General features: G+C 34.0%; 4 protein-coding genes across 5 annotated transcripts; all 4 read right to left on the minus strand.

The window, feature by feature from the left end:
• Window positions 1-686: 686 nt before the first annotated feature.
• On the minus strand, window positions 687-7,366 carry LOC142642331 (B3 domain-containing protein Os06g0194400-like). Of its 2 annotated transcripts, XM_075816685.1 has the most exons (9): window positions 7,152-7,366; window positions 6,780-7,039; window positions 5,284-5,425; window positions 5,112-5,213; window positions 4,187-4,218; window positions 3,924-4,086; window positions 2,311-2,517; window positions 1,104-1,287; window positions 687-962 (listed from the first exon to the last, which is right to left on the minus strand). In XM_075816685.1, the coding sequence occupies exons 1-9, from the start codon at window positions 7,281-7,283 to the stop codon at window positions 943-945; spliced, it is 1,242 nt and encodes a 413-aa protein (XP_075672800.1). In that variant the 5' UTR covers window positions 7,284-7,366; the 3' UTR covers window positions 687-942. The 2 variants fall into 2 exon arrangements, with proteins under 2 accessions (XP_075672800.1, XP_075672801.1); XM_075816686.1 differs by lacking the exons at window positions 6,780-7,039; window positions 7,152-7,366 and adding an exon at window positions 5,554-5,671.
• Window positions 7,367-8,877: 1,511 nt separating this feature from the next.
• LOC142642900 (B3 domain-containing protein Os01g0234100-like) lies at window positions 8,878-12,443 on the minus strand. The gene is made up of 7 exons (XM_075817342.1): window positions 12,311-12,443; window positions 12,139-12,219; window positions 11,388-11,413; window positions 11,129-11,294; window positions 10,845-11,051; window positions 10,088-10,178; window positions 8,878-9,966 (listed from the first exon to the last, which is right to left on the minus strand). Exons 1-7 carry the CDS (start codon window positions 12,362-12,364, stop codon window positions 9,248-9,250), a joined length of 1,344 nt encoding a protein of 447 aa, XP_075673457.1. The 5' UTR covers window positions 12,365-12,443; the 3' UTR covers window positions 8,878-9,247.
• A 4,082-nt stretch (window positions 12,444-16,525) lies between these two features.
• LOC142644316 (B3 domain-containing protein Os01g0234100-like) lies at window positions 16,526-18,466 on the minus strand. Its single transcript, XM_075818956.1, has 3 exons — window positions 18,374-18,466; window positions 17,398-17,493; window positions 16,526-17,209 (listed from the first exon to the last, which is right to left on the minus strand). The coding sequence occupies exons 1-3, from the start codon at window positions 18,464-18,466 to the stop codon at window positions 16,526-16,528; spliced, it is 873 nt and encodes a 290-aa protein (XP_075675071.1).
• Window positions 17,154-20,762, minus strand: LOC142643813 (uncharacterized). The gene is made up of 7 exons (XM_075818526.1): window positions 20,613-20,762; window positions 20,390-20,481; window positions 18,946-18,977; window positions 18,669-18,831; window positions 18,374-18,570; window positions 17,403-17,493; window positions 17,154-17,277 (listed from the first exon to the last, which is right to left on the minus strand). Exons 2-5 carry the CDS (start codon window positions 20,444-20,446, stop codon window positions 18,532-18,534), a joined length of 291 nt encoding a protein of 96 aa, XP_075674641.1. The 5' UTR covers window positions 20,447-20,481; window positions 20,613-20,762; the 3' UTR covers window positions 17,154-17,277; window positions 17,403-17,493; window positions 18,374-18,531.
• Between the last annotated feature and the right edge of the window lie 3,610 nt (window positions 20,763-24,372).

Consider the following 24,372-nt stretch of genomic DNA (forward strand, 5'->3'; position numbering starts at 1 on the left):
TGCCTTCTCTCCTTCCCATTGGTACACTGATTCTTTCTAAATTCAAATGCTAAAAAAATATATCAAGCATTAAATTTTTTATTTTTTAAATTTTTTTATTATTTTTGAGAATGAAGAAAGCATTAGATATAAAGTGTGTACCTAAATGAAAACTCTAAAAAGAGTACACAGAAAGACCAATGAGATTGCAAGTAATAGGCCCTAGAAAAAAGTGAACCCTCAATTTAACAGGCATTAGACATTCAATTTACAATTTAGGCTTCGCTCTCATCAAACTAGCCATTTGTTGCCTAAGGTTGAAACATGCAATTGAATATTTGGCAGAGACCAATGGGATTGCAAGTATCCAATGATCTTATTCCACACACACCCCCCGGCCCAAAAAAAGAAAAAAATCCAGTGATCTCTTACTGGAAAAAAGAGCGCACAGAAATCTGCACAGTTTGCTTTCTACTGAAGAAGAAAAAAAAAAGCCAGGTGGTGGAAACTGGAAAGAAGAGCTACATAACCTAGCAACTAAATATAAATTAAAGCTTAATTACAATATAAGCTTTTTATTTACAAAAATTATGCAAATTTCATTGCAAAATCAGATAAAATGTCTTTCCACAAGTATAGGATAAACAGAAATTGGGGTCCAGACAAGCAAATTTTTTTTTTAAGAGAATAAATCCATTAACATTATAAGACATAATATTACTGTCACTGCTATTATATTAAAATACATTCGATTGATAAAGCTGGCTAATTAAAAGAGCTGAAAAAGCATTCCTAAATCCCAACTACACTAAATAACAATGTTAAGAAAAAGTTAACCTAGACAAAAACCTCAAGAATGTTGAACCAAAATTGGTACATTGCAGAGGAAACACAAAATTCCAATTCTGTACCACAGCTTTCTTGAAGCAAAATAAGGTGGAAATTGCAGTAAGGCATCAAGTATCAAAGACTACGCTTTCTGCCTGGCAAAAACAGATATATATGGAAAGTGAAAACTGTGAACCATGTCAAATAAGTAGTTTGGTGAAATATTACTTTTATCAGTTGCCATATATATTTTAAACAAAGGGACTTGAAAAGGTTTCAGAGTGGAAAACAATTACTTGCTCTGGTTCTTTTGGCAATCCTGTCTAACTGTGAGGCATCTGAATCCTTGTCCTTGTCTTCGTTGTCCAACTTTGAGGCGTCTGAATCCTTGTCCTTGTCTTCGTTGTCCAACTTTGAGGCATCTGAATCCTTGTCCTTGTCTTCATCGTATGGTAATTCAGATGCCCTAATGATGTACACCTAGGAAGGACAATTAAGGTAATTACTACAAAAAAAGAGAGCACATTTATGTTTGAAATTCAATTTATACAAATGAGGTTTCACAAGTGTATAGGAAAAAAGAATTATTTCATTAAATTGTTAAATTATATTGAGCTCCAGAACAAAATATTCTCCATTTATTGAAGACTAATCAACATTATATTCACAAAATGGATTGAAACCTTCTACATATAAATATTCATTTAAGCAATATATCTAGTTTTGTGTAATAGAAAAATGCATGGGGCAAACAATTCACATCAATATTGTGGAACATATACCCCACACCTACAATATTATCAGTTGACGTGTCCTACTTGAAATTATGGATATTACACTTTAGCATCCAAAAAATTACAAATGACAAGGAATTTTGAAACATGAAAAAAATTGAAGCCTGAAGGCCCTGAACAAAATTGTAAATAGCCCAAATTGCGCATCTTAAACAAGGAATTTTTCAGGGTAATATACTAGCTGTTTTGTTAATATTCAACATTATTACATCATGCATACCCCAACAGGTAGCAAAGTTGATTGGGATTGCATCTCATGAAGTTGAGGTCATAGATTCGAAATTATCCATGCAATCTCCCCTTATGGCCATTCAATCCTAAATAATGCATGCAATTCAAGGAAACTCGGAAAGGTGTTGTTCCAAATGAGATTAAGCGAATAAAGTTAGCACTGCCTTGTGAAATGCCTATTCTTGTACTCATAAACACATCTGTTATTGCAGAAGTATTTTAAGTGACCATTTTGCAGTAGAATATTTAAGTTATAAAAAGGAATGACCTAGTACAGATTTTACAGAAATTTGTCAATATCAGAAATCTATCCACAATTGTCAAATAAATTTGTCAACATCAGAATTGTACTTCAATTTTCAACATTTGCATATAGCAAAATTTTCCATGCAACATTAATGCATCTTTTATGCATGTGTAATTGCTTTAAAGCTCTAAAAGGTACCAATAAGGCATCAATCTGAGTCCAACTGCTCACCTTAAAAGCAGTAGGGTTAATTAACTGGAACACTAATGCATCCCCATCAACTAGTTCATGATCAATAGCAAACCCTCTCCAACCACCGCTAAGACCATTTTTTTCAGCAAGGTATTTTGTTGGGAACTCATCTTCATCCTCATCTACCAAAGTTATCATCTCATCTTCGTCAGGAAGGTGTTCCTTGCAAAAGTAGACTGGCAGACCCTATTGATAGGTTGAAGCAGAAATTATGGTAGAAAGTAAGAAATTACATCCACTCATATCAGCTATATGAAACATAAATAAAAATTACCAATAATTAATGCTATTATTCATTCTTTGAAAGGAACAACAAATCATGCCCAATAATTTTAAATGAAAATCAATGCAATGTCTGAAATACGGTCAATTTTATTCTGCAATTAAAGATATTTTAGTAATTTAGTCCTAGAATATTCTAGGAGATCCAAAATATCTTAGGTTTTTATTTTCTTTAGGCCTAAGTTAGTGTACAAGTGGGAATCCTAATACTAGAGTACAAGAAAAATTATTTACATAAATTGTGTTCAATGTAAGGGAGATGGAAAATAGACCAATAAAATTAAGTGTTTTGAGCATAAATTCTTTCTCATTTTTTCTTATTTCTTTCTTCAACTCTTTTTTTTTTTCCCTCCAAGTTATCGTTCATGGGTACTATTCATATAGCCTTGAAGAGTTGAACACCCTAGATTTCTCTCTTATTATTCTTCTTTACACCCAAATTAAGCCCTTTCTTTTATCCTTCAAAACCCCAACATAGTTTCTTATATAAATCGGCAACTCATCAAACCACCTTTGGTTCCTAACTCAATCCCATATCCCCTTCTTAATCAATTCTAAACCTAGATTTATAAGTTCTCCGAACCCTAAGCCAAAAAATTGAGGAATTTGTCTTCATGTGGTTGTGGTGGGTCAAAGTTTAGCAGAATTTGTAGAAATGAGATTTCAAGTTGGGGAATAAAGAGTTTTAGTGTTGTATTAGGAATTAGAGATGGTTGGATGAGTTATTTGATGGCTATTTGGTAAAGAAAGTATGTGGGGATTTAGGGTTTTGATGGGTAAAAGAACGAGCTTGATTTAGGGTTGTAAAGAAGAAGAATAAGATCGAAATTTAGGATGTTCTTGGGGTGTATGAACCATACTCATGAAGCGTGACTTAAGTGAAAGAAAAGAAGAAGAGAAGAAAGCATTAGGACTCCTATATTGTGATCTCCTAGAAGATTCTAGAATGAACCAAATTACCAAAATACAATAAATTGATTAATTCAAAGGAATTACAAAAATTATAGATTTTCCCTCGAATATAAAATTTCCCATAAATAATCAAATAAAAAACTTTTTTAGGTTCATTCGTAGACAATTAAAACCACATGACTTTTACTTCAATTTGACTTCATATTGAGTAGGTGAATCCGCTAAATAAAAGCAAATCCATCTTCATGGCTGCATCAAATATATGACCAAGTTCCATCAATAAACTACATAGGAGTCCAAGAATTATAAGTGAGTAAATACCCAACACCTACTATATATTACTAAATAAACAGTCTTACTCAGAATCACTTATTTTCAAGTACAAGTCATTGACATACCAGCCAAAATCCTCCAGTGACATGTGACTGGAGCATGGGCTTTAAAAAAGTTGGGAAATCAGATCCCAGATCCGATTCAAGCTGTTCTGCTCTCTCAATGGCATCCTGCCTTGCACCATCTGAAGCATAAAATCGGCTCAACAAAGATCCCCGCCGATAGCTCCTACAAGTGAACCCACAATAATCATACATAAGCAACCCACAAAACTCTCAGTCATTTATTGATTAGTAACATTTTTTAACAATGAATCACACATGTCAACCTTCTGAGACTCCCCAAGGGTTCAATTGGTACCTGCCATGAACCAAGAAGTTGGCATATCAATCCAAAATAGAGACAGAAAGCATTTCAACAATATAAAGGTATGTCTATCATCCATTACTACCCAAAACATTACATCCACCAATTTAAAGAAAGAATACAAATACTGAATTTGTAATGGAAATCAATCACTATAATGACTTTACATTGACCATATAATACAACGGCTTAGACTAAAAAAAAAACAGAGAAAGCATAGAATAAGACAATACTAAATGCTAGATATAATGAAACTCAAACCTAATGGTTACTTTATGTAGAGTTGATTATAATAAATAAACCACAAATGAAAATTAATAGACAACATCAAACCATATTGGGTAAATTGCATCTTTGGTTCCTTACATTTCAATTTTGGACCCCTAAATTAATTAAGAAGCTTTAATTTGGTGATTAAAAAATTCAGAATGGGAACAATTCCATTTCCATCTCTAAAAAATTTCCACCGTTTTCTTGTTTGCAATTTTGGTCCCTTAAATATGGGTTTACTCAATACTCCTCAGTATTCCACTAGTTACGATAAGGGGCTAAATTATAAAAATTTGAGGGACCAAAATCAAACCTTTTAAAAACAAAAGAGACCAAAAATTCAATTTACCCAACTATCTTCTTTGTAATATTTACAAGACTAAACTAGTAGATGCCCAAAAGACATGCAAGTTGCAACTCAGGACTTGATAAAACAAAATCTATAACATTTAATCTGAAATCAAACTAGTAACTAGTAAGCACCTTAAATCTTCTCTAACAAAACGGTTATATTTACCTACTACTGCTTAACTATATTATATTCAGCCAACATTATTATCTTAAAAAAAAGAATAGATGGAAACTTTAGGTAAAAGCAAAGTGATGAAAGAACTGACTTCCTTGTAATTGGGAGGGGGCTTGTTGGCAGTTCGACTCGATCTTCGGACCGGGACAGAAGAGACGTCAAGTGATACTCTTGGCCGCTTCACCTGCTTTGCCTGTCCGAACAGAAAGAAAAGTAAAAACCAAAAAGAGAGAGAGAGCAAAAGAGGAGTTATGAAGGTATACCGGAGAGGACTTAGGAGTGGAGGAGGCCTTGAGAGCAAGAGCAAGTTTGCCAATATTGAGCTCCTCCATTCTTTTCTTGTTCTCTTCCAGCCTCTGTCTCCGGCATTCCTCGTAGCTTCGCTTCAATTCCACCATTTTTGTTCTATCCAAACCCAACCAAACCAAACCAAAAACGATTGATTTTTCTCTCACTAGGTATTATTTATGATATGAGAAGCTAAACTCAAAAGATGAGAACTGAACTGGGAGGTGAAGTAGTGATACACATACACTGTACTAGAAGGAGAAGTGGCTGACCGTTGAACTTGGGCCGCCCTTTAAAATAAAATAAAAAGCCTTTGTAATCAATTCCTACGGCTATGCTTTGACATGACTACACGAGTGGGACTCGTGTTTTGAGCGCCAATTTGTGTAAGTTTTTTGAAACTTTAAATTCAAAATGTGACAACGTCACTCAGCACTCACTCAAACACTCAGAATCATAAGTACAAAAAAAAAACAAATATAAGTGGATGTGGATTTGATTATTACTACATTGATTATTCTTGGAATTTTGGACATCGAGCCGAGCCGTTCCTGGGATTTGGTTACTTGCTTTTACACTAGTGTAGTGAGTTGTGACAGTAAAAAAGACAGTGAAGTGCTGCCATCCGTGGTGGCATTGGTGTGCGCAAAAGTGTCTGGTCTTTTGGGTTCATATACATTAACTTTCTCAATTAAATTCCGACTCATCGGTTTTATAAAAAAAAAAAAAAAAAGGAAAATATGCATGTGTTGTAGTAAATGTGATCATATATTTAAATTTAATGGCCCCAATTAAATTTAAGGAAATTTTTATGAAAAATTTAAAAAGTTAACAAAAAAGTTTATTTTTTTATAAAAAGTTTTCTAAAATAGTTTACTAACGTATATTTAAAGACATACAAGAATAAAACCCGAATTTAATTAAGGAATTTAGTGACTCTTTATGATGCACTTTTAAACCAATTTATTGTTTATTTTTTCTATTATTTGCAGCTCTCATATGAGTCATTTATTTATTTTATTTTATTTTTATATTTTATTTACATCATTCTCAACAAAAAGTAGATAAACTGAACGAAAACTTTTTTTTTCTTTTTGTTTTTGGTAAGTAAGGAATCTGACAGGCTAATATTTTATTTTTTTGGAATAAAGTTTCATTCTAACCCTTCAAAGGTAAGACTATAAATAAGTTGACCTGAACTGTGTAACAAAAGTTTAAGAATAGTCATTGAATTCTATTTGGAAATCGAGTCGATGTCAAGTTTATCACTAAACTTGATTATATGTTCAAATTGTCAACCAAGTTTGAACCTATTCAGAAGCATTTGATTATAACTTTGTAGTGATTATTAAAAAAACAGACCCTGCAATCCGAAACCCACACTAACAACAAACTTGGTTATATGTTCAAGTTTGACATTTATCTGAAATGAAATCCCTAGCCAAGAGAGGAAGGAGGAGAAGATGCTTGCTTGGTTTCGGATGGCGGGTCGGGTACCGTTGTGGGTTGATTGGAGGATCCGGTGAGCATTTGTACCACTTGTTTGAACGAGGAAAGGTCAGCTTTGACGAAGGCTGTCGGGTACGGGTCGGCGGACTCGAATCTGATGACGGGTGGTTTTCGAGGACGTGAGAGATTTTTGGCGGTTCGGACTCGGGTCTTGCTGGCGATCCGACTCGATCTTCGGACCGGTAATGAAGAGATGTCTGGAGTTACTCTTGTTCGCTTCACCTGTCCGTACCCAAAAAAATTAAAAAAAAAAACCAAAAAGCAATTAATCTCAAAGTTGGAAAACCCAAAAAAAAGAAAAACACAGAGAGTGAGAGAGAGTTGTGAAAGAGACCGGAGAGGATTTAGGAGTGGAGGCTTTGAAAGCGAGAGCGAGTTTGCCTAAATTGAGCTCTTCCATTCTCTTCTTGTTCTCTTCTATTCTCTTTCTCCGGCATTCCTCGTAGCTTTGCTTCGATTCCACCATTTTCCTCTTCTGAGTTCTATTCACTTTTCCTCTTTGACTTTTGTTTGTTTCCTAAGCTGGAGTTGGACAACAAACGACAGGGAATAGAATGGCACCAATCACTTGACTGGGCAGCGGGCAATAGTAGTCATACAATACTGTTTATTTCATTTTTTTACTTCAACAAATCTTTTGATAATTAGATTGTCACAAGAGAGGTAAATTTGATCCTTCAACGTCTGGATAGAACAGTGAGTAAAATCAGTTGAGCTTAGTTGGTAATTTTGTAGCTCAACCGACATTTTTAACTAACAAATAACTGTCGTTAAGGTGAATTTCATCCTTGAACGTCTCAATACAACATTAAATAGAATCAGTTGAGCTTAGTTGGTAATTTTGTAATTCAACTGATATTTTTAACTAACAAATAACAATCTTTAAGGTAAATTTGAACCTTAAATGTCTTGATAAAACATTTAGTATCAGTTGAGCTTAGTAGTTTTGTAGCTTAACTAACATTTTTTACTAACAAATAACAGTAGTTAATGTTATTACTCGTTAGAATTACTGTGTAGTTGCAGAAAAATACAAAAAAGAAAAAGAAAATAAGGCTAAATTAGTCATTTGGTCGTTCAATTGTGCAATAAAGTCTTATATGGGCCCTTGATTGATATGTGTCAATTTTGTCCATCAACTATCAAAATTAAAATCAAATTTATTTCATCATGGAGTATGTTCTACTTTTAGTTAAAGTTTTAATGGAATTATGTAGTTTGAAATTAACTTTATTTTGAAAGTTAAGGGACAAATGTTACACAAAAAATAGTTGGGGGACAAAATTGACATAATTAATAATTAAAGTAGGATATATGATGGTTGGGGCCAAAAAGGGCGATGATATAAAGATAAGGATAAAAAAAAACGGTTGGGTAATTACCATTTTCCTTAGAAAATAAAACTCAATGGAAAGAATGAGGGGTGGGAGAGTACATATATTCTCCCTGGTTTCACAAAATTCTCTCCAAAGCAAAGGAGATAACTTTTCCTGGCTTGGAAAAGAAGGGAAATTTATAAGGTATAATTTCAATTAATTCAATTAATCAAAAAATTCTTATAGAAAGTGGATGGACTGAGAAAATAAAGTAATAAAATAAATAAACACAATACATTCACTTTTATAGTGTCATATTTACTAATTTAACTAATTACATTTTTCCTTATGTAATACAAGTATGATAGTAATTTTATACAACCTATATTGTTTATTTATAACAGTCCACTTTTTTATAGAGATAAAAATATTTTTTTTCTTATATTTTTTTTTATCACTCTCATATTTTTCATCTCTCCACAGTTTTGACTTTCCTATCATTCAAATCAAACAAACCATTGATATCAACCAAAGGACTACCTAAACACCTATAACTCTAAGTACTCTTACTTTTAGGTCCCGAGGAAAATGACTAAAATGGCATATCAGCACAAATTTTAGGTCATATTAATCTTTAAAATGATTTACTAATTTGAATAAACATGTGGGAGCTAGATTTAAGTTTGGAAACTCTTAGAACACCAGGGAATGAAGCCAAGACATGATTGTGTGCTTATGTGAGAGATTGCAATAGCTCATAGAACTCTCCAATATTTACATCATTATCATATGTAATCCAGAGGATTACAAAAAGAGAACCAATACATACATATTCTCCATTACTAGCAGTTGATGACTGCATCAGGAGCATCAGTGTCTACAGTGATCACTGCTATAAATAGCCCAATTAACTTATAACTTACAAAAAGAAAGCAGCTTAAAGTTACTGTGCTGATATACAATGTTCCTTTGTGAATTGATGTGTGTGGCATATCACAAAAAAACTATACTTACAAAACAGCTCTTCACCATGAAGCATTGAATATTCCTAGTCCTGGAGCATACACCTCTAGTTTACAAAAAAGTTGTGAATCAATGACAGAAAAGCTCCTCATTACCAAGGGGCATTAGCCACTTCTTGGAACACAACCTCAAGCTTGTCAGCAGCAACATCTAGATTCTCAATCTCAGCATCAAGGCTATTTATTTTCTCCTTTACTTCCAAAAGCTTGGCCTCCAAAGTTTGCACCTCCTCTTCTGCTTGAGCTCTTACAAGTGTAGCTTCTTTATACCTCTTTAATTTCAGTGAAATATTCAGAAGCTGCTCTAGCCGAGCATGCAGGAAGCCCACATTCATGCCTAACACCTCAAAGGCTTTCAAAGTCTTGTCCCAAGTGGACAAGCTTTCTTGTGAAGTGGAAATCTTGCAGGCTCTAATGGCATCAGCAACATTAATAGTCTCAGAAATCATTCCAGCCGCCAATTTACAGTTAAGACCCTCAAGTAGATGTTCATGAAGAAATGATTTCTGACTGCAACAGAGCTCAAAGTACTTGGTCAGAAGGAATTTGGGGAGCTCAGAGTTTATAACCAAACCATTAACAAGAACGGTGAAATCTTCAATGCTTCTAACTTGTTTAAAATCAACCGCGGAATCTGATAGTCTGATTCCATCCAAAATTTCTGAGCCAATATCACTGTCATCTTCTGAAAGATCCACTATAGGCCCAGGATCAGTAACACACACCATAATACTATTCTTTTGAGTATCTTCTTGAGAAAGAGTCTTCAAAGTCTCATTTACTGGCTCTTCACAAGCCTTAGTATCCTTATCTGAATGATTTACACAGTTGGAAATAAATGACAATATAATGGAAGAAGAGTAGCATGTTGCAGTTATTTAAAGAAGATCAAGGAAAACAAGAACAACAAAGTGAACCGCAAAGCAACTTACCGCACTTCATAAATTTCATGCCAGGATCCAATTTTAAGAGGGCAAGAGCACCATCCACTTCATCTGAACCATTTGATCTGACAATGTATACCTAAAATTGGGCAGGAAAAAGATGCACAGCTAATATGCATCGACAAGTAATAGGCTAATAGCTCCAAGCAGCATGTAATAAATTATATCCTACAAATTGACATGCTAAATTCCCCAAACGAAAAAGCATATAAGAGTGGACGAGACCTTTATGGGTTTTAATTTCTGTTAAGGAAAAATTCCAAAACAAGAGATTAAACCAACATTTTTGGTCCTCCTTTCAATTTTTATTCCTAGTCTCTGCAGAATTCACTTATAAAAAGCAGGTACTTAGTCAACACCCAATAAGATAAACAATATTTACTCATTGAGTTGAATTGGTTTTTGACTTCCCCTCTATAGACTTCTCTCCAACCAACAGATTCAACATCAATTCTTATACTTTCTTTATTACTATTTTTTCTCAAAAATGACCACATATATATATATATATATATATATATATATATATATATATATATATATATATATATATGATCTTTAATCACACCAAATTACTGTACAGGCATAACATTAAATACAAGCATTCTAATCAAGTACCCAAGGAACATTGGGTGGAAGGTAGTGTTGGTAAGTCAGTTTGTAAACCCCTTGTATTAAAATTGGTAATAGCTTTAGCATTTGTAAGGTAATGTATTAGTAGTAACAAAAAGGTTCAAATAACTACCTTAAATCTGGAAGGCTTGACTAAATGGAAAACGACAATATCTCCCTCCATTAATTTGTGAGAAATGGAAAACCCTCTCCATCCAGCACTTAGTCCCACCTTTTCCGCAAGATATTTTGTTTCAAATGCTTCCCCACTTTCATCTTCCAGAAAAATTGCTGTATCTTGCATAGGCAAATGTGCATGACAAAAGTGCTTTGGCAGACCCTGTCATTTAAAAACAATTGACACATACAATAAGTCTGGTGATTCCTACCCAATTCCATAGACAAAGTGAGGTTTACCAGCCAAAATCCACCAGTAACATTTGATGGAAGCATAGTCTTGACAAGGCTGGGGAACTCAGGTTCCAGATTTGCTTGAATCTCTTTTGCTCGCTCTAATACACAAGACTGAGCTTCAAATGAATCATATAAGCTGTCTACTGTTGCTCTCTTCACCCGCTTAGGACTGTACTTAAAAAAAAGGAGGTAGCACTGTTAAAGTGTCATTAAATCTCTCAATTTATCATAGCAGATTAACTGGGAAATCAATCATACTTACCCTTGTAACTTCTTATTATTGACCGCCTGTTCAAGAATCCACAAAATTCATTCAAAAGAATATTGAGATATTAGACAAACCAACAGAACATAGTTACTGTATAATACAAAGACAATAAACCGTAAACTAATTTGAGAAATGTAGTATAAGACTAGCCAATGTGGTACTTCACTACATGTATCAAGCTGGCCAGCACAAGAAACTACAATATAGCCTGCATTTGGTTTAGAACCATTTTCAGAAATAAGGGGTATGTAAAGTAGGAGACTAGTGATTATGTACACAACAAAACAGATAAATTTTCTTCTTCACTGATACATTTTCCAGGACTCCCAAAGGAAGAGCAATGCTAGAGGTACAGAATTTTTTACAACTTGTTAAGGTGATAAGTTGTAACTAGAGCAACAAAGAGTATAATGACTCCAAAATCTGTTTTATGTTTTCAATAAACCAAAAAAGAATGAAAAACGTGCATCTCTTTCGTTTTCTAAAAGCTGTTTTAAAACCCAGTTCCAGTTTAGGCTTAAGAATCAGTCATTTCCCCAAATTTCAAATTTCTTACTGTGTTCATTTTTCAACAATTTCAAAAGAAAAAAGAAAAAAAAGAAGAAGCATTTTTCAGAACAAAAATGCAGTTTCAAACAACATCAAACAGACTGGTACACAGAACAGACTTTTCAACACTAAACAAGATGAAAGTTTCACATTTACTTTTGTTCAAAAAAACAAAACAGAGGACAGTGATTCTCACTTGCTTATCAGCCATTTGGTTAAAGCCCGGAACTTTTTTCAGCAACAGCTTTCCCATGGTCTTTGCTGGCCTCCTTCGCTTCTGAGAGTTAGAAAGAAAAGCAAAAAATCACAGTCATGAGCAAACAGTCAAACAAATGGCATAATCAGATAAAGAGAGAAAGTGGGTGAACCTTGGGAGAAGAAACAGTTGGGCATTGGCTCTGCTTTTGATCAGCTACAGCCATGACTTTTGTTGAAGGTTGAGTTAAAACTCCGAGCTTCTTCTCTTGGGTCTTTTACTCTTTTTGACTTCTTTGATTTTTGTTTTTGGGGAATAAGCAACAGGGAAGCATTTGTGTATATAAGAGGGAAAAACCAAGGACCGTTTGATTTAAAATTGTTAGCTAAATTAAAGGCTGAGTTTAAAAATTGCCCAGAAATAATAGGGGCTGACTGGCTGAGCCGGTTACGTTTGGTACTGAGCAGTGAGCAATTTTTTTTTCTAGGACTTTCGATCTATGGCATCTATTCCTAATGGTTGTTTTTTATCAATAGTCCAATATACCAATCAATTTTTAGTGTAAGTAGAAATTGAATCTCAGATCTTTTATTCAACTATAAAAAATTTTACCAGTTGAGCTAATTAAAATCCACGAACAATGTGAGCCTTAAATTTTAGGATTGAGCTCTGGTGATCCTATGCGAGATAAAAAAGTTGCTAAAATTATTTTTAAAAAAATTTAAAAAAGGTTAAAAAAAATTGGATAAATTCTATTAACTTATCTTGAGATTTTGGTTAATGTCAACCAGGTTCAATACATTTTAAAATTGATTAATTTGGACGTTATTCATTTTTCTTTTTCTCTTTTAAAGACCAAATTTATCAATTTTGAGATATTCTAGACGTGTTTAATAGTAACACAAATCTCAAGGTAAGTTAATGAAATTTACCCAATCAAATTTTACATTTCACAAAGGTGGTAATTACATGGTAGATCCAAACCCAAATCTTAGGTAGTGGTGTTTGTTGGAAAAACTAGTTCCGCATCACATACAAAACAATTCGCAAAAGCAATACAAAGATCTACTTCATTCATGATAAATAACATACACTTTTGAATTCTAGAATAAAGGATACAAGTGTACCTTGATGTAGTGGGAAAAAAAAAACAAGAAGTAGATAGTATCTTGAGAAGACCTTCAATTTTTATCACAATTCCCCATGGTGCCCAAGATGTGCGATTCAGTTCTTACATACATTTATTTTACTTTTTGGAAAATGTATTCAAGAGATGTTTCAGAGAAAACTATTTTTCTTCTTTTAAGCATACGTATGTTTTAACTGTTTAGACAATAACTTTATTTAATAACTTTTATTAGATAAATAATTGATTATCTAATTGTGTTAGTCTTTTGGGCTAGTCCAATTTAGGCTTTAGTATGTGACTTGGGATATGACCAAATAGTCAAATAAGACTCTAACTCCAATGAGCTTTGAGCTTCCATCAACTTTTAACAAGTTCAAAATTATCATTAATTATATAACAAGTACCACTATAGAAATATAATTGCATCCTAGGCTTTATTAATAAATTATATCTCGAGATTCTAATATAATATCATTTGACTCCTCCATGAAATATCCATAGTGAACAAAGTCATAATAAACTATCACTTTGTAAATAACTATTTTATTCCTTGAGTTCCCTGTTTAATCTTTTAGTTATTCATATTTATGAAAACTAATTTCATTAATATAAACTTGAGTAACTTTTTATTAAAGTGGCTGGCCTTGAATCACCAATTCCCATTAAATTTATCTAAAAGGGGATATTTCGTGTCTTTATAAAAAAAGATTATTGATTCCATCTTGAGAATATGTGTTCCCTTAACACTACATGCGATTACCTAATGTACTGAGGTTTTGGCCGTTAGATTAGATCTCACTCCTGATATATCAAAGTAACATACATTTCATGATCGTGTTCACAATCCTCTTAGGATTGAGAGTTTAAGAAAATAAAAGTAGTGAGATTTATTATTAAGGTGACAATTGTTAATTGAATAATTAATTTCATAATGGTCCAGTTCAAGGTGTCTTACACACTTAAGACACATCAACACATCAATCAAAAGTCTCCACGTCAATGATCAAGACAAACCATCTTAGTTAACATGTTATAGTCTTCGCAGATGAAACGTTTAATTTTATCACCGACTACGAACTACATTTTTTATTTTACAAGGCACTTGCGATTTATATCTTTTATAACTAAATCACATACAATGCATCTCAAGGACTATATGATAATGTCCAATTAGACCATATACAAATAGTCTTATATAATTAAACAATTTAATTATTTATAACATGTCAATAATTAGATTTTAGAGCACAAATCTTAACAGTAGTTTCACCTAGAGAAAGCTACCTAGTAGAGTTAGCCTGTTTGGTAATATTATTATAATAATATTGTTTAAGTGTTGTGGAAATACGTGTGTGTGTTCCAGGGTATTATGGAAATATATGTTGTGTTGTTTAAATAACGAAAATTGTTGTTTAGACAACACAACCAAACAGGCTTTACAAAGGTATTCTTCTAGATTTCAAGACCCAAATTAGTATTAAGAGAATCTTAGTAGTGGGGGCTTGAAAAATTGGCGAGACATTTGTTCATTTGGATATCTCATAATTTTTGGTAGTTTATTTGCTAAATATATGACATAAAAGATATAGTTTTTAGTAGTTTTTATGCTAAATGTGTGACAAAATCTAAAATCTAACTTTGTTTTTAAGTTAGTTTTATTTATTTATTATTTTTTTTTAAATGAAACAAAAGACAAAAAGTTAAAAGCTAAAACCTAAAAGTGGCATCAAACAAAGTTATTTATTTTGTACCACACTATACTGGATCAAAAGTTTTCAAACTAGTTACCAAAACTGGTATGGTTAAGCCCCTTGAAATATTTCAGCTTAAATACCTATTTCAACATGTTTGGGAAAGTCCTACGGTAAACACAATTTGGGCCAACACAACTTTGCTTTCTCTTAACTTTGTTATGTCAAATGGTAGTTGTGTGATCTATTCATTGCTTTTTCTTCCATCATGTGAAGTTATTGAGAGAGTTTTGAACCACAACTTTTGTGTTACAATTATTGCCACGACTCGATATAATACGGTCATTGATTGCAACTATTCATTTTTTTCTATTTTCTTTCCAAATTAGGGAGATAGAATTTTAGTGGGGCTGGGAAAAAATACCTGGGCTCTACTAATTATCCACCATCCCCTTCTCTCCAACTAAACACTCATAAAATCAATTTTGTTTTCACTTTTCTCTCCATTTTTTGTCTTCACTGTTTTACCCCAACCAAACAAACCTTGAAGTCAACCACTTAAACAAAATCTGGTCCCAAAAGAATTGTGAAGTTGTTATGATACTGTGGTGTTTTCGTTCAATCTCCTCTCACACACACACACACACACACATATATATTGATTATGATGATGGGGAATATATTTTTGGGCTAACATATTGGACTGAGCATGGGTTTGCCATTTTAAGTGGGAGACATACGTATGAAGCGTGATACACAATGATCATGAGACGAATTACACAAGCCCACAGCCGTGCACAATGAAGTCTTATCTCTGTCATATTGAAACCACAATGCTCCTTTTTAGGTGATCAATAATAAGAATCCAATCTTAATTTCAACCCACCCAGAGATGGGTATTTATGTGGTTGGTTTTAAGTTTTTACAAAGAAAATCACGCTCCTTTATATGAGAGAAATGAATTGAAAAAGGACAAGAAGATGACTACTAATACAAAGTAGATAACAAAGAAGATGAGGACAAATAGATGAATAGATAAAGAATTAATAATAGCTGTCAGCTTTGGTAATCTTTCATGGACACTGATATTTTTATGACTTCAGAGCAACATTTTAGAATCCTGATTCCTTGACTTTCAAGCCTTTATTTAAGAGTTTCAAAAAACATCAACAAGCTTTTTGCTTAAAAAGCTTTCTCAAATAAAACGATTCTTTTTTATTTTTCAAATTCTGGGTTAAAATCTTCATTTTCTGGATCAAATATATTAAAAAATATTTTTATTTATTAGGATGATATCCAATTCCTTTTTTGAGAATATTGGAATAAGAATTTTTGAACTTTTTTTTATATAAAAAATTTCTAGCTTCACTGATTGCTGACATGCGGGCTATATCAAAACTCAAAAAGCTTAAGAAAATAACATGACAGAGTGTCAGTGATGCTACATAGCAGTAGAGACATTAGAGATACTTCTCATTGCTTGGATTCGTTAATCTCTTCCTGTGACATAAGCTAACAAGTTCCACAAAAAAACCATATATATACACATAACTTCAAAAGCACCTTCTCACCATGGAGCATTAACTACTTCTTGAAACACAATCTCATGCCTCACCACATTCACCTTCAAAGCCTCAATCTTATGGTCAAGTCTTTCTTTGGTTTCCTTTAATTTCGAGAGCTTCAATTTGAGAAAATCTATTTCTTCTTCTGCATGAGCTTGCTCTAGTCTAACTTTTGATTTCCTCTGAGGGTCCTTGACTGCCGCTGCTTCCATAGCAATGCTCATCAGCTGAGCCACTCGAGCATGTAAGAACTGAACGTTCATGCCCAATAGCTCAAAGCCTTTCAAAGTATTATCCCGATCTTCAAAATCAGCTAGAGGGGTCAAAAGTTCACAAGCTCTAATGGCATCCACAATGTTGATAGTCTCAGAAATTATTTCAGCAGCCAACTTACTATTAATATTTTTGCGCAGATTTTCATGCAGAAATGAATTCTGAGAACAGCAGAGATCGTAATACTTAACCCTCTGGTAATCTGAGAGCTGGGAGTCTATGGTTTCACCATTCACAAGAATGGTGAAACTGCTGATGCTATTAACTTCTTTAAAATTAGCAATTGACCCTGTAAGTCTTAGACCACACTGAACATCTGAGCCAAGATTTTTTCTGCCATTTTCATACTGATTTGCTGCATTCCCAAAACTAGTAGTAGTATCTAAATCCTTCAGGTTGTTTATTTGAATAGTCTATCCAAAAATGTCTTGCATAACACGGTCAAAATACGTAGTGTCTTTGTGAATTTTGATCTTCTTGTCTTCAATTTTTTTTTTTTTTTTTTTTTTGTTCCAAGTTCAACATCAAGGAGAAAAAGATTATGCCATCAGTTAATTATGGAGGCAGACAAATTCAGGAGTAGAACATAGAAACAAAATACCATACCATAATCATTTCCTCTTGCGCAAGCATCTAAATTTGGAGGGCCAAAAAGCCCATCTACTCCAGCTAAACCATTCAATCTCACCATGTATACCTATGAGAGTGAGATGGGAGGCAACAATTAACCTATATCTTTTTATTTAAAGGAAAACAGATTAAGAGTTTGCAATAGAATTTTAGTAAATAGACCCAAAAAATAAAAGGCAAAATAATAGAAGGAATCCGTATCTCTAGTACAAATCCTCGGAGCCATAGACAAATCGCTTGAAATTTGGTGATCTAAAAGGGAATCAACGTGGTGGTAAAACTCACTACAGTCATGACCTAAGCTGCTTTTTAGCTAAATTCCATCTTTTACACCTCTGTTTTATTGAATTTGCAATTTATGGTCATTTTTCTTTTTGTTATAACTCTTGAAATAAAAGTCATAAACTCACAACACAGTCCTATAAATTCTAGGACATTTCCTAGGGTCCGTAGTATTAGTTTATGTAATTTTCTCAATTTTGACTTTTTTAGTGATTTTCCAAATTTTTAGCCTAATTTTCATACCTAACATGAATTAGGGTTTTCTTTAAGGATTTTCTAGCCACCTTAGGATTTCTTTAGTATCTTCCTATAAGATAGTGATCGGCCTAATTGAAAGTAAGTTATTCGATAATACAATTTGAGAGAGAGAGAGAGAGAGAGATTCTCTCTTTTTTTTGGCGGACTCTAGAATAGTTCTCCTTGTGGATTCAAGGAACCTCTTAAGGATTTAGGGGTTTGTTCTTGAAATAGATGTGTACTTTTTCTTATGGCTATCCTGCTGTGTGAAAAATGAAATGCTTCTTCCAGGATCTCCTTTCCAAAATTGTGGCAATAAAACAAGTCATAATCAAAACCAGTATAATATAGGAACAGTGAACAATCAGGCATTTATATACATGGACAAAGATAGACATACACCCAACTTAAGAGACTCAAATAATTACCTTGAACTTGAAAGTCCCAACCAACTGGAAAACCAGAACATCATCTTGGCATAATTTGTGCGCAATTGAAAACCTTCTCCATCCAGAACTCATTGCTGCATTTTCTGCAATATACTTTGTTTTGTACTCTTCCCTACTTTCATCTTCCAAAATAACTATTATATCATGCCTTGGCAAATGCATTTTGCAGAATTGTGCTGGAAGACGCTGCCATTAAATAAGTTAGCAGAAACAAATCTGTCTGGCACCCAGCTATTGTTACATTCTTGACCTTGGGATAGAGTTTCGAGCTTACCAGCCAATAGCCACCAGTTACATTTGACCTTACCAAAGTCTTGATAAAGCTAGGAAATTCCGCTGGCAAACTAGCTTGAACCTCCATTGCTTGCTTCAAGGCAGAAGACTTGGCTTCCATGCGGTCGTATAAGACCTCAACCATGGCTCCATTTTCTTTAAAGCTTTAAGTAATTACAAAGGCATCAATGCAAAAGGAGAATTTTGTTCTCTTAGGCATTGACTTTAATAACCAAAAAAAAAAAAAAAAAAAAGAAGAAGGAAGAAGAAAAACCAACCTCCAGGGTTTACATGGAACAACTGATAACACCTGCTCATAATTCACAAAATAAATATTTCCCATCAATATGTCAATTGATTATATGAAATGCAGTTATTCCATATAAACCAAGGAACTGGGAAATTCGGATGTGGCAGTAGAGACATAAAAGAGATCTAATAAAAGACAATCTCTATGAAATGTCTACAAGATCAATTTCTATTCCAAAGGTTATAATATATAAGGCTTATTGGCTCACACCATCAATTTAGGGGCTTTTGGTATATTAGTTAGGTACATTATGGCAGGTTGTATACCATACTCAGTTTAATAATAACTTAGGCACAACTTATGGGGGCGGGCTTTCAGTGGATAGACTCCATGCTGTTATAATGACCAAGTTTATGTCTTAATTATCTGAAAATCATAAGCAAAACGAAAACAGATCTAGATCATTAAAATTAACACGTCCCTAAAACTTAATTAAGCGAAGGGACCAAATTTGAAAATAAACCCGTACCAAAATTTGCACTTAACAAATATGAGACCCTCCAGCACCCCTTCTTACTTCTATGCCACAAATACACAAACAACACGAGCATGTAGAGCCAAAAAACAAACAAATTGGTCCCTAATATCATAATTAATTTCTGCTTTTTAGGAAGACTCACATTGTTCCTCTAGAGTGAGTTTATGCATAAGGTGAACATCCCTTACCTAGTCTTTCAAACAATTGAGAAGTCACAATCTGTCAAGAATTACAACCTAAGTGGGAATAATAACTCCAATTATCACGGTATACAAGGTCGGATAGCTGTTGCTGACTATGGTGCGGTCCTAAAGGAAAAATGACCAGAAAGCTATGGACTACACAGACATTGGTTACCTTCAATCAAAGTGAGTGCCTAATTATACTAGGCTTGATTTTTATAACATGCATCCTCCTGGCTCAGGGTTCATACTTCATATTAGTCCCTTAATTCTCATAAGCTTGCAATTTATTTTTTAAATAAATTAATTCTTAACTCCATAAAATTCCAAAGGTGTCCGGGGGACTAACGATAAAGAACAATCATCGTACTCATAATGGCTTACGCTCGGAATTAGACTGTGTTAGAATATTCATATGCCAAGTGTGGTTAGATAAGTATTGAAGTCACACATGGGATGCTAATAACAAGAGTGGAAGCTAGATATAACATATTTGGACCAAACTCATTGGTTTAAACTTTAAGTAGTGTACAAACTGTTTTATGCACAGGCCCCCAAAAAGCAACTAAATTATCCCAAAAAGCAACTGAAATTTGTTTTTTGGGGTCTGTGTATACCCTTAAACTTTTGGGTCAAGTGACAATACGTTAGATTAACCCCTCACTTTGGACCCAACATCGTTTGGACCATTTTGTCAAGCCTAATAAAACAGAACAAACATTAATAAATTTACTCAAAAGATAAGTTCTCACTTGTTCAGTTCCACTTCCACCCTCAGAATCCAAACGCTTCTCATGGGTCAGGGACATCTTTGAGTCGGTGGGCCAGCTTTCCTCTGCTTAATCTGATGGGGTACAATAGGTGGAGAGAGAAAGCGTTAAGGGATAGAATAATCACAGCAAAAGCAAAAAAAAAACAGAATCAAAGAATACAAATAATGAAATGGTATTTTGCCTAAAGAGAGAAAATCTGTACAATCACTTGCTGTTGTTGTTCTGCTAATTTTGTCATCCATGTGAGGTTGGCTCTCTCCTCTGAACTTTACGTTTTGTTGTTAAGGGTGAGATGCTCAAGGCCTCAGCATTGCTGACTTGCTGTTGTTCTGCTGTTTTTTCCACTTTATTATTTGCCTGTTTGCTTGTTTGAGTTTATTTTAGTCTTCAAGGAAATATATACTTTTTTTCTTGGGGGTTGTTTAACTGTACTTTTAAACTTTTTTTGTTGTTGATAAATTTAACAAAAAAAAGTTTAGAAGTACAGTTAAACTTTAGTCTTCAATCTTAGCTTAGGTATCTAAAAAAATTTCAATCTACGCTTAAAAAAAAAAAAAAAAAACCTCAAATAGTCATAAATACTTGTGTCAAAAGTTAATTCTTGCTATAATTTTGAGTTGAGTTTAGGATCTTTTTGACACAAACTTACATGTACGAAGACTCAAACAATGGGTTTTAATTGGGTCAACTAGTATATAGCCAAAAAGAAAAGGGTTAACTAGTAAAGTCCGGTCTTAGACTGATGATTTTTTTTAATATAATTATAATATATTTGTTAATTTTGTAATTCGAACATTTTCTCTTTGAACTTCTAATTACTTGATGTATAGGGAGTGTAAGGTCACAATTTGCATCCAAACCCAACAGTAAAAAGGAGATAGGCCCAAAAAGCCTAATACAATGAAATTTGTAGAGAGTGAGCTTGAAATCTAGGTTCTAGTGATGCTGGATAACAAAAATGATGGGCTTGATTGCAATGTCACACACAATGAACTATTTATGCAACAGAATTTATCCTTGGACACAAGGCGAGGATGATTTGTATTATTTTTCTTTATTTCAAAGATAGATTACAATTATGGATGGTGATGTGTACAATGTTTTCTCTCCCTTTTTTCTCCGATCCCCCTCCCTAAATGCCTTTCTTCTCCTTTTATATCATCCTCTTTCTTCTCCCCATTTTCCACGTATAGATCAGATCACCGATCAAGATATTTGTCCCATCTGCTCATTCCTGAAGTCTTCAGACAATAGTTGTAAGGTTCATCATCACTGTTCAGATGTCACTTCCTCATTAATGTGGCTAGAGAGGTAGGTGCAGAGCATTTAATGCGGTGGTAGCAGCTTTCTCTAAGATATTTCCCATCCGTTCTTCCTCTCTGTGCTCTTGCGAAACATATCTTCGTCCACAAGACCCTCTAGAATATCGTTCTAAACAACATAGCGTATCATCTGACCTTCACTTCACTTAGCTGAGGAGATACCCCTCCTTGAACTTCTTCTACCAGCCTTTTTCGCAACAGTTTACTCGTGGGCCTTTAAGTTTGATACTGTTATTACCATTAAACCGTCCTCAGACAAGTAAGTATCCTCGGATTAGGCTCAAGGCCTAAGAACATGCCCTGGACCTTTTGTCCCCACAGGGAGGTATCGATTCAGGTAGAAGGCCAAAGAGTAATAATTATAAAGCGAACACAATAAATTTAATTCTATCATATCTATAAGAAAGAAAAGTGATTAAAAATAAAATATATCAAAAGACGAGTACTAATATTTATATTGAAACATGCACTAATGATTGAGGATTAAATGTGTAATTAAATATTTGTTTATTGAGCTTTATATATATATATATACACACACATGGGTCTGAAGGCTAGCTAAATCTGCAAAACACGATAAACATAACAGATTTTCAGTGGTACGTGTATATTGGGACTATAGGGTGACTTTTTGAACACGAGCAAAGCTTGGGTCCATTATCTTTAGCGCATTGATGCAATGGACGTAGTTAAAAGTAGACATGCGCACCATTACAATGGATTCAGTGAGGGTGAGTGTGCTTTTAAAAAACAATAATTATACTTTTTGTGATTAAATTATTGTTACATGAGTATTGTCTAAGAGCATTCTCATCAAGAATTCTAAAATTTTTTAGCATTTAACACTTCAAAAACTTATTTTATTTATTATACCACCTCACTTTAAGATACATCAAACATCAAAATTTCTATATTTTTTACCATTTCATTTAAATAATATAAATTACTTATTAAAACAATAATAAAACAACTACACAAAAAACTATAGCAACCGGCCAACCACCTCCTCCACCACCCCTACCACCGCTCCACTTGCCATAACCACCATTGTAGCAACCACAACCCACCACAACCACCACCACCACAAGTCACAGCACCACCGTGGCAACCATAACCCCTTGCAAAAAGAATAGAAAAAGAAAAAAACCAAAGTATAACCACAACCATCCACCAAAATCACAACCAACCACCACAAAAACAACTAGCAAATCCACTAGCAGACCCATCATGTCGAACCAAAACCCACAGGAACCAAACCCATCACACACACGCAAACCCAGTAGATCGGTGACCCACGACCCACGCTGAACCTCCACCACGACCATTGGACTGTCGGACCCACAACCGATACCCATTGGACCACAATCGTCGACCGTCGACTATCGAACCATCACCGCCACCACCCACGACCGTCGAACCATCCAATCGGACCCAAACCCATCAGACCATGACCCTGACCATCGGACCAGGCTAAACCACAGGACAGAGAAGAGGGAAGAGATAAGTGATAGGAAAGAGAGACAGAAATGGAAATAGATCCGTTGATGAATAAAAAACTATTTTTTTTACAATTCAGCTACAGTGAGCTATTATTGATAACAGCTCACCGTAACTTGGTGCTAAATCTTTTAAGATTTAGAGCATTCTCATTAGGTATGTCAAATGCCAAATTTGGCATTTGACACACCAAACACCAAAAAACCCCTCTCATGAGATATTCCAAATGCCATAATTTATATCACATATGAACAGTATCGTTCCATCTTTGGAACGGTATGGATTGAAATGCTAAAAAAAAAAAATATTTTTATTCATTTTCTCTTTCATCCTTTATGCCTTTCTTTCTTCTCTCTCTTTCTCTTTCTTTTTCTTTTTCTTCTTTCTTTCTCCACCACTCCTTCATCTCTGTCACTCTTCTTTCCTCTTTTCTTCTTCCTTTTTTCTTCTTCTTTCTCCAGTAGCTTCACCTCTCTATTTTTTCTTTTTCTTTTTTCTCTCTTTTTTTCCTTTTTTCTATCACTTTCTAGTTTTCTGGGTTTCATTTTTTTTTGGCTTTTTTGGGTTTTATTTTTCTGGTTTTTGGGTTTTATTTTTCTATGTTTTCTGGGTTTTAATTTTCTAGTTTTCTGGGTTTCATTTTTTTGGGTTTTCTGGATTTTATTTTTCTGGGTTTTTTGGGTTTCATTTTTCTAGGTTTTTTAGGTTTTGTTTTTTTGGTTTTCTGGGTTTTATTTTGTGGGTTGGTTGGGTGGGATTGATTGTGATGGTGCATGGTTGAGTTGTGGTAGTCCGATGGTGGTTGGGTTGTGTTGTTTTAGCCACTCACAATGGTAGGTCTTGGGTGATATTTCAAATTGGGTTCATGGGTTTTGGGTTGTGATTGTTGATGAATCATGGTGGTGGTTGGAATTTTTGCGGTGGTGGAGAGTGTTTTTGTAAATGGATTTGTTTGGGGTATTTGGCTGGATTTATTTGGTTTTGTTTTGAATTATGTTTTGGATTGTGAGCGGTGGCCGTAGTTGTTGGTTGGTGGCGGTGGGCAGTGGGCAGTGGCTATTGCCCGTTGGGTGGCCACTATTTTGTATTGAGATGAATTTTAAGAAAATATTATTTTAATGTATAGAATTGAAGAATTAAACA

Source organism: Castanea sativa, chromosome 7 (genome assembly GCF_040712315.1).
Source record: "Castanea sativa cultivar Marrone di Chiusa Pesio chromosome 7, ASM4071231v1".
Lineage (NCBI taxonomy): Eukaryota > Viridiplantae > Streptophyta > Magnoliopsida > Fagales > Fagaceae > Castanea > Castanea sativa.

What these genes read in the sequence shown, in the direction of transcription:
- LOC142642331 (XM_075816685.1), bottom strand. Translation starts at nt 7,283, where the DNA reads ATGGTGGAATCGAAGCAAAGCTACGAGGAATGCCGGAGAAAGAGAATA. An exon ending in CCACTCCTAAATCCTCTCCG is followed by an intron (nt 7,040 to 7,151) that starts GTCTCTTTCACA and finishes GGGTACGGACAG; the next exon opens with GTGAAGCGAACAAGAGTAAC. An exon ending in GACCCGCCATCCGAAACCAA is followed by an intron (nt 5,426 to 6,779) that starts GCAAGCATCTTC and finishes GGGTTTGGATAG; the next exon opens with AACAAAAATGGTGGAATTGA.
- LOC142642900 (XM_075817342.1), bottom strand. Translation starts at nt 12,364, where the DNA reads ATGGCTGTAGCTGATCAAAAGCAGAGCCAATGCCCAACTGTTTCTTCT. An exon ending in ACCAAATGGCTGATAAGCAA is followed by an intron (nt 11,414 to 12,138) that starts GTGAGAATCACT and finishes ATTCTTGAACAG; the next exon opens with GCGGTCAATAATAAGAAGTT. An exon ending in TCAAGCCTTCCAGATTTAAG is followed by an intron (nt 10,179 to 10,844) that starts GTAGTTATTTGA and finishes GCCCAATTTTAG; the next exon opens with GTATACATTGTCAGATCAAA.
- LOC142644316 (XM_075818956.1), bottom strand. Translation starts at nt 18,466, where the DNA reads ATGAGTTCTGGATGGAGAAGGTTTTCAATTGCGCACAAATTATGCCAA. An exon ending in TTGGGACTTTCAAGTTCAAG is followed by an intron (nt 17,494 to 18,373) that starts GTAATTATTTGA and finishes TCACTCTCATAG; the next exon opens with GTATACATGGTGAGATTGAA. An exon ending in GAGGAAATGATTATGGTATG is followed by an intron (nt 17,210 to 17,397) that starts GTATTTTGTTTC and finishes ATTTTTGGATAG; the next exon opens with ACTATTCAAATAAACAACCT.
- LOC142643813 (XM_075818526.1), bottom strand. Translation starts at nt 20,446, where the DNA reads ATGTCCCTGACCCATGAGAAGCGTTTGGATTCTGAGGGTGGAAGTGGA. An exon ending in GTGGAAGTGGAACTGAACAA is followed by an intron (nt 18,978 to 20,389) that starts GTGAGAACTTAT and finishes AATTATGAGCAG; the next exon opens with GTGTTATCAGTTGTTCCATG. An exon ending in TAACTGGTGGCTATTGGCTG is followed by an intron (nt 18,571 to 18,668) that starts GTAAGCTCGAAA and finishes AGCGTCTTCCAG; the next exon opens with CACAATTCTGCAAAATGCAT.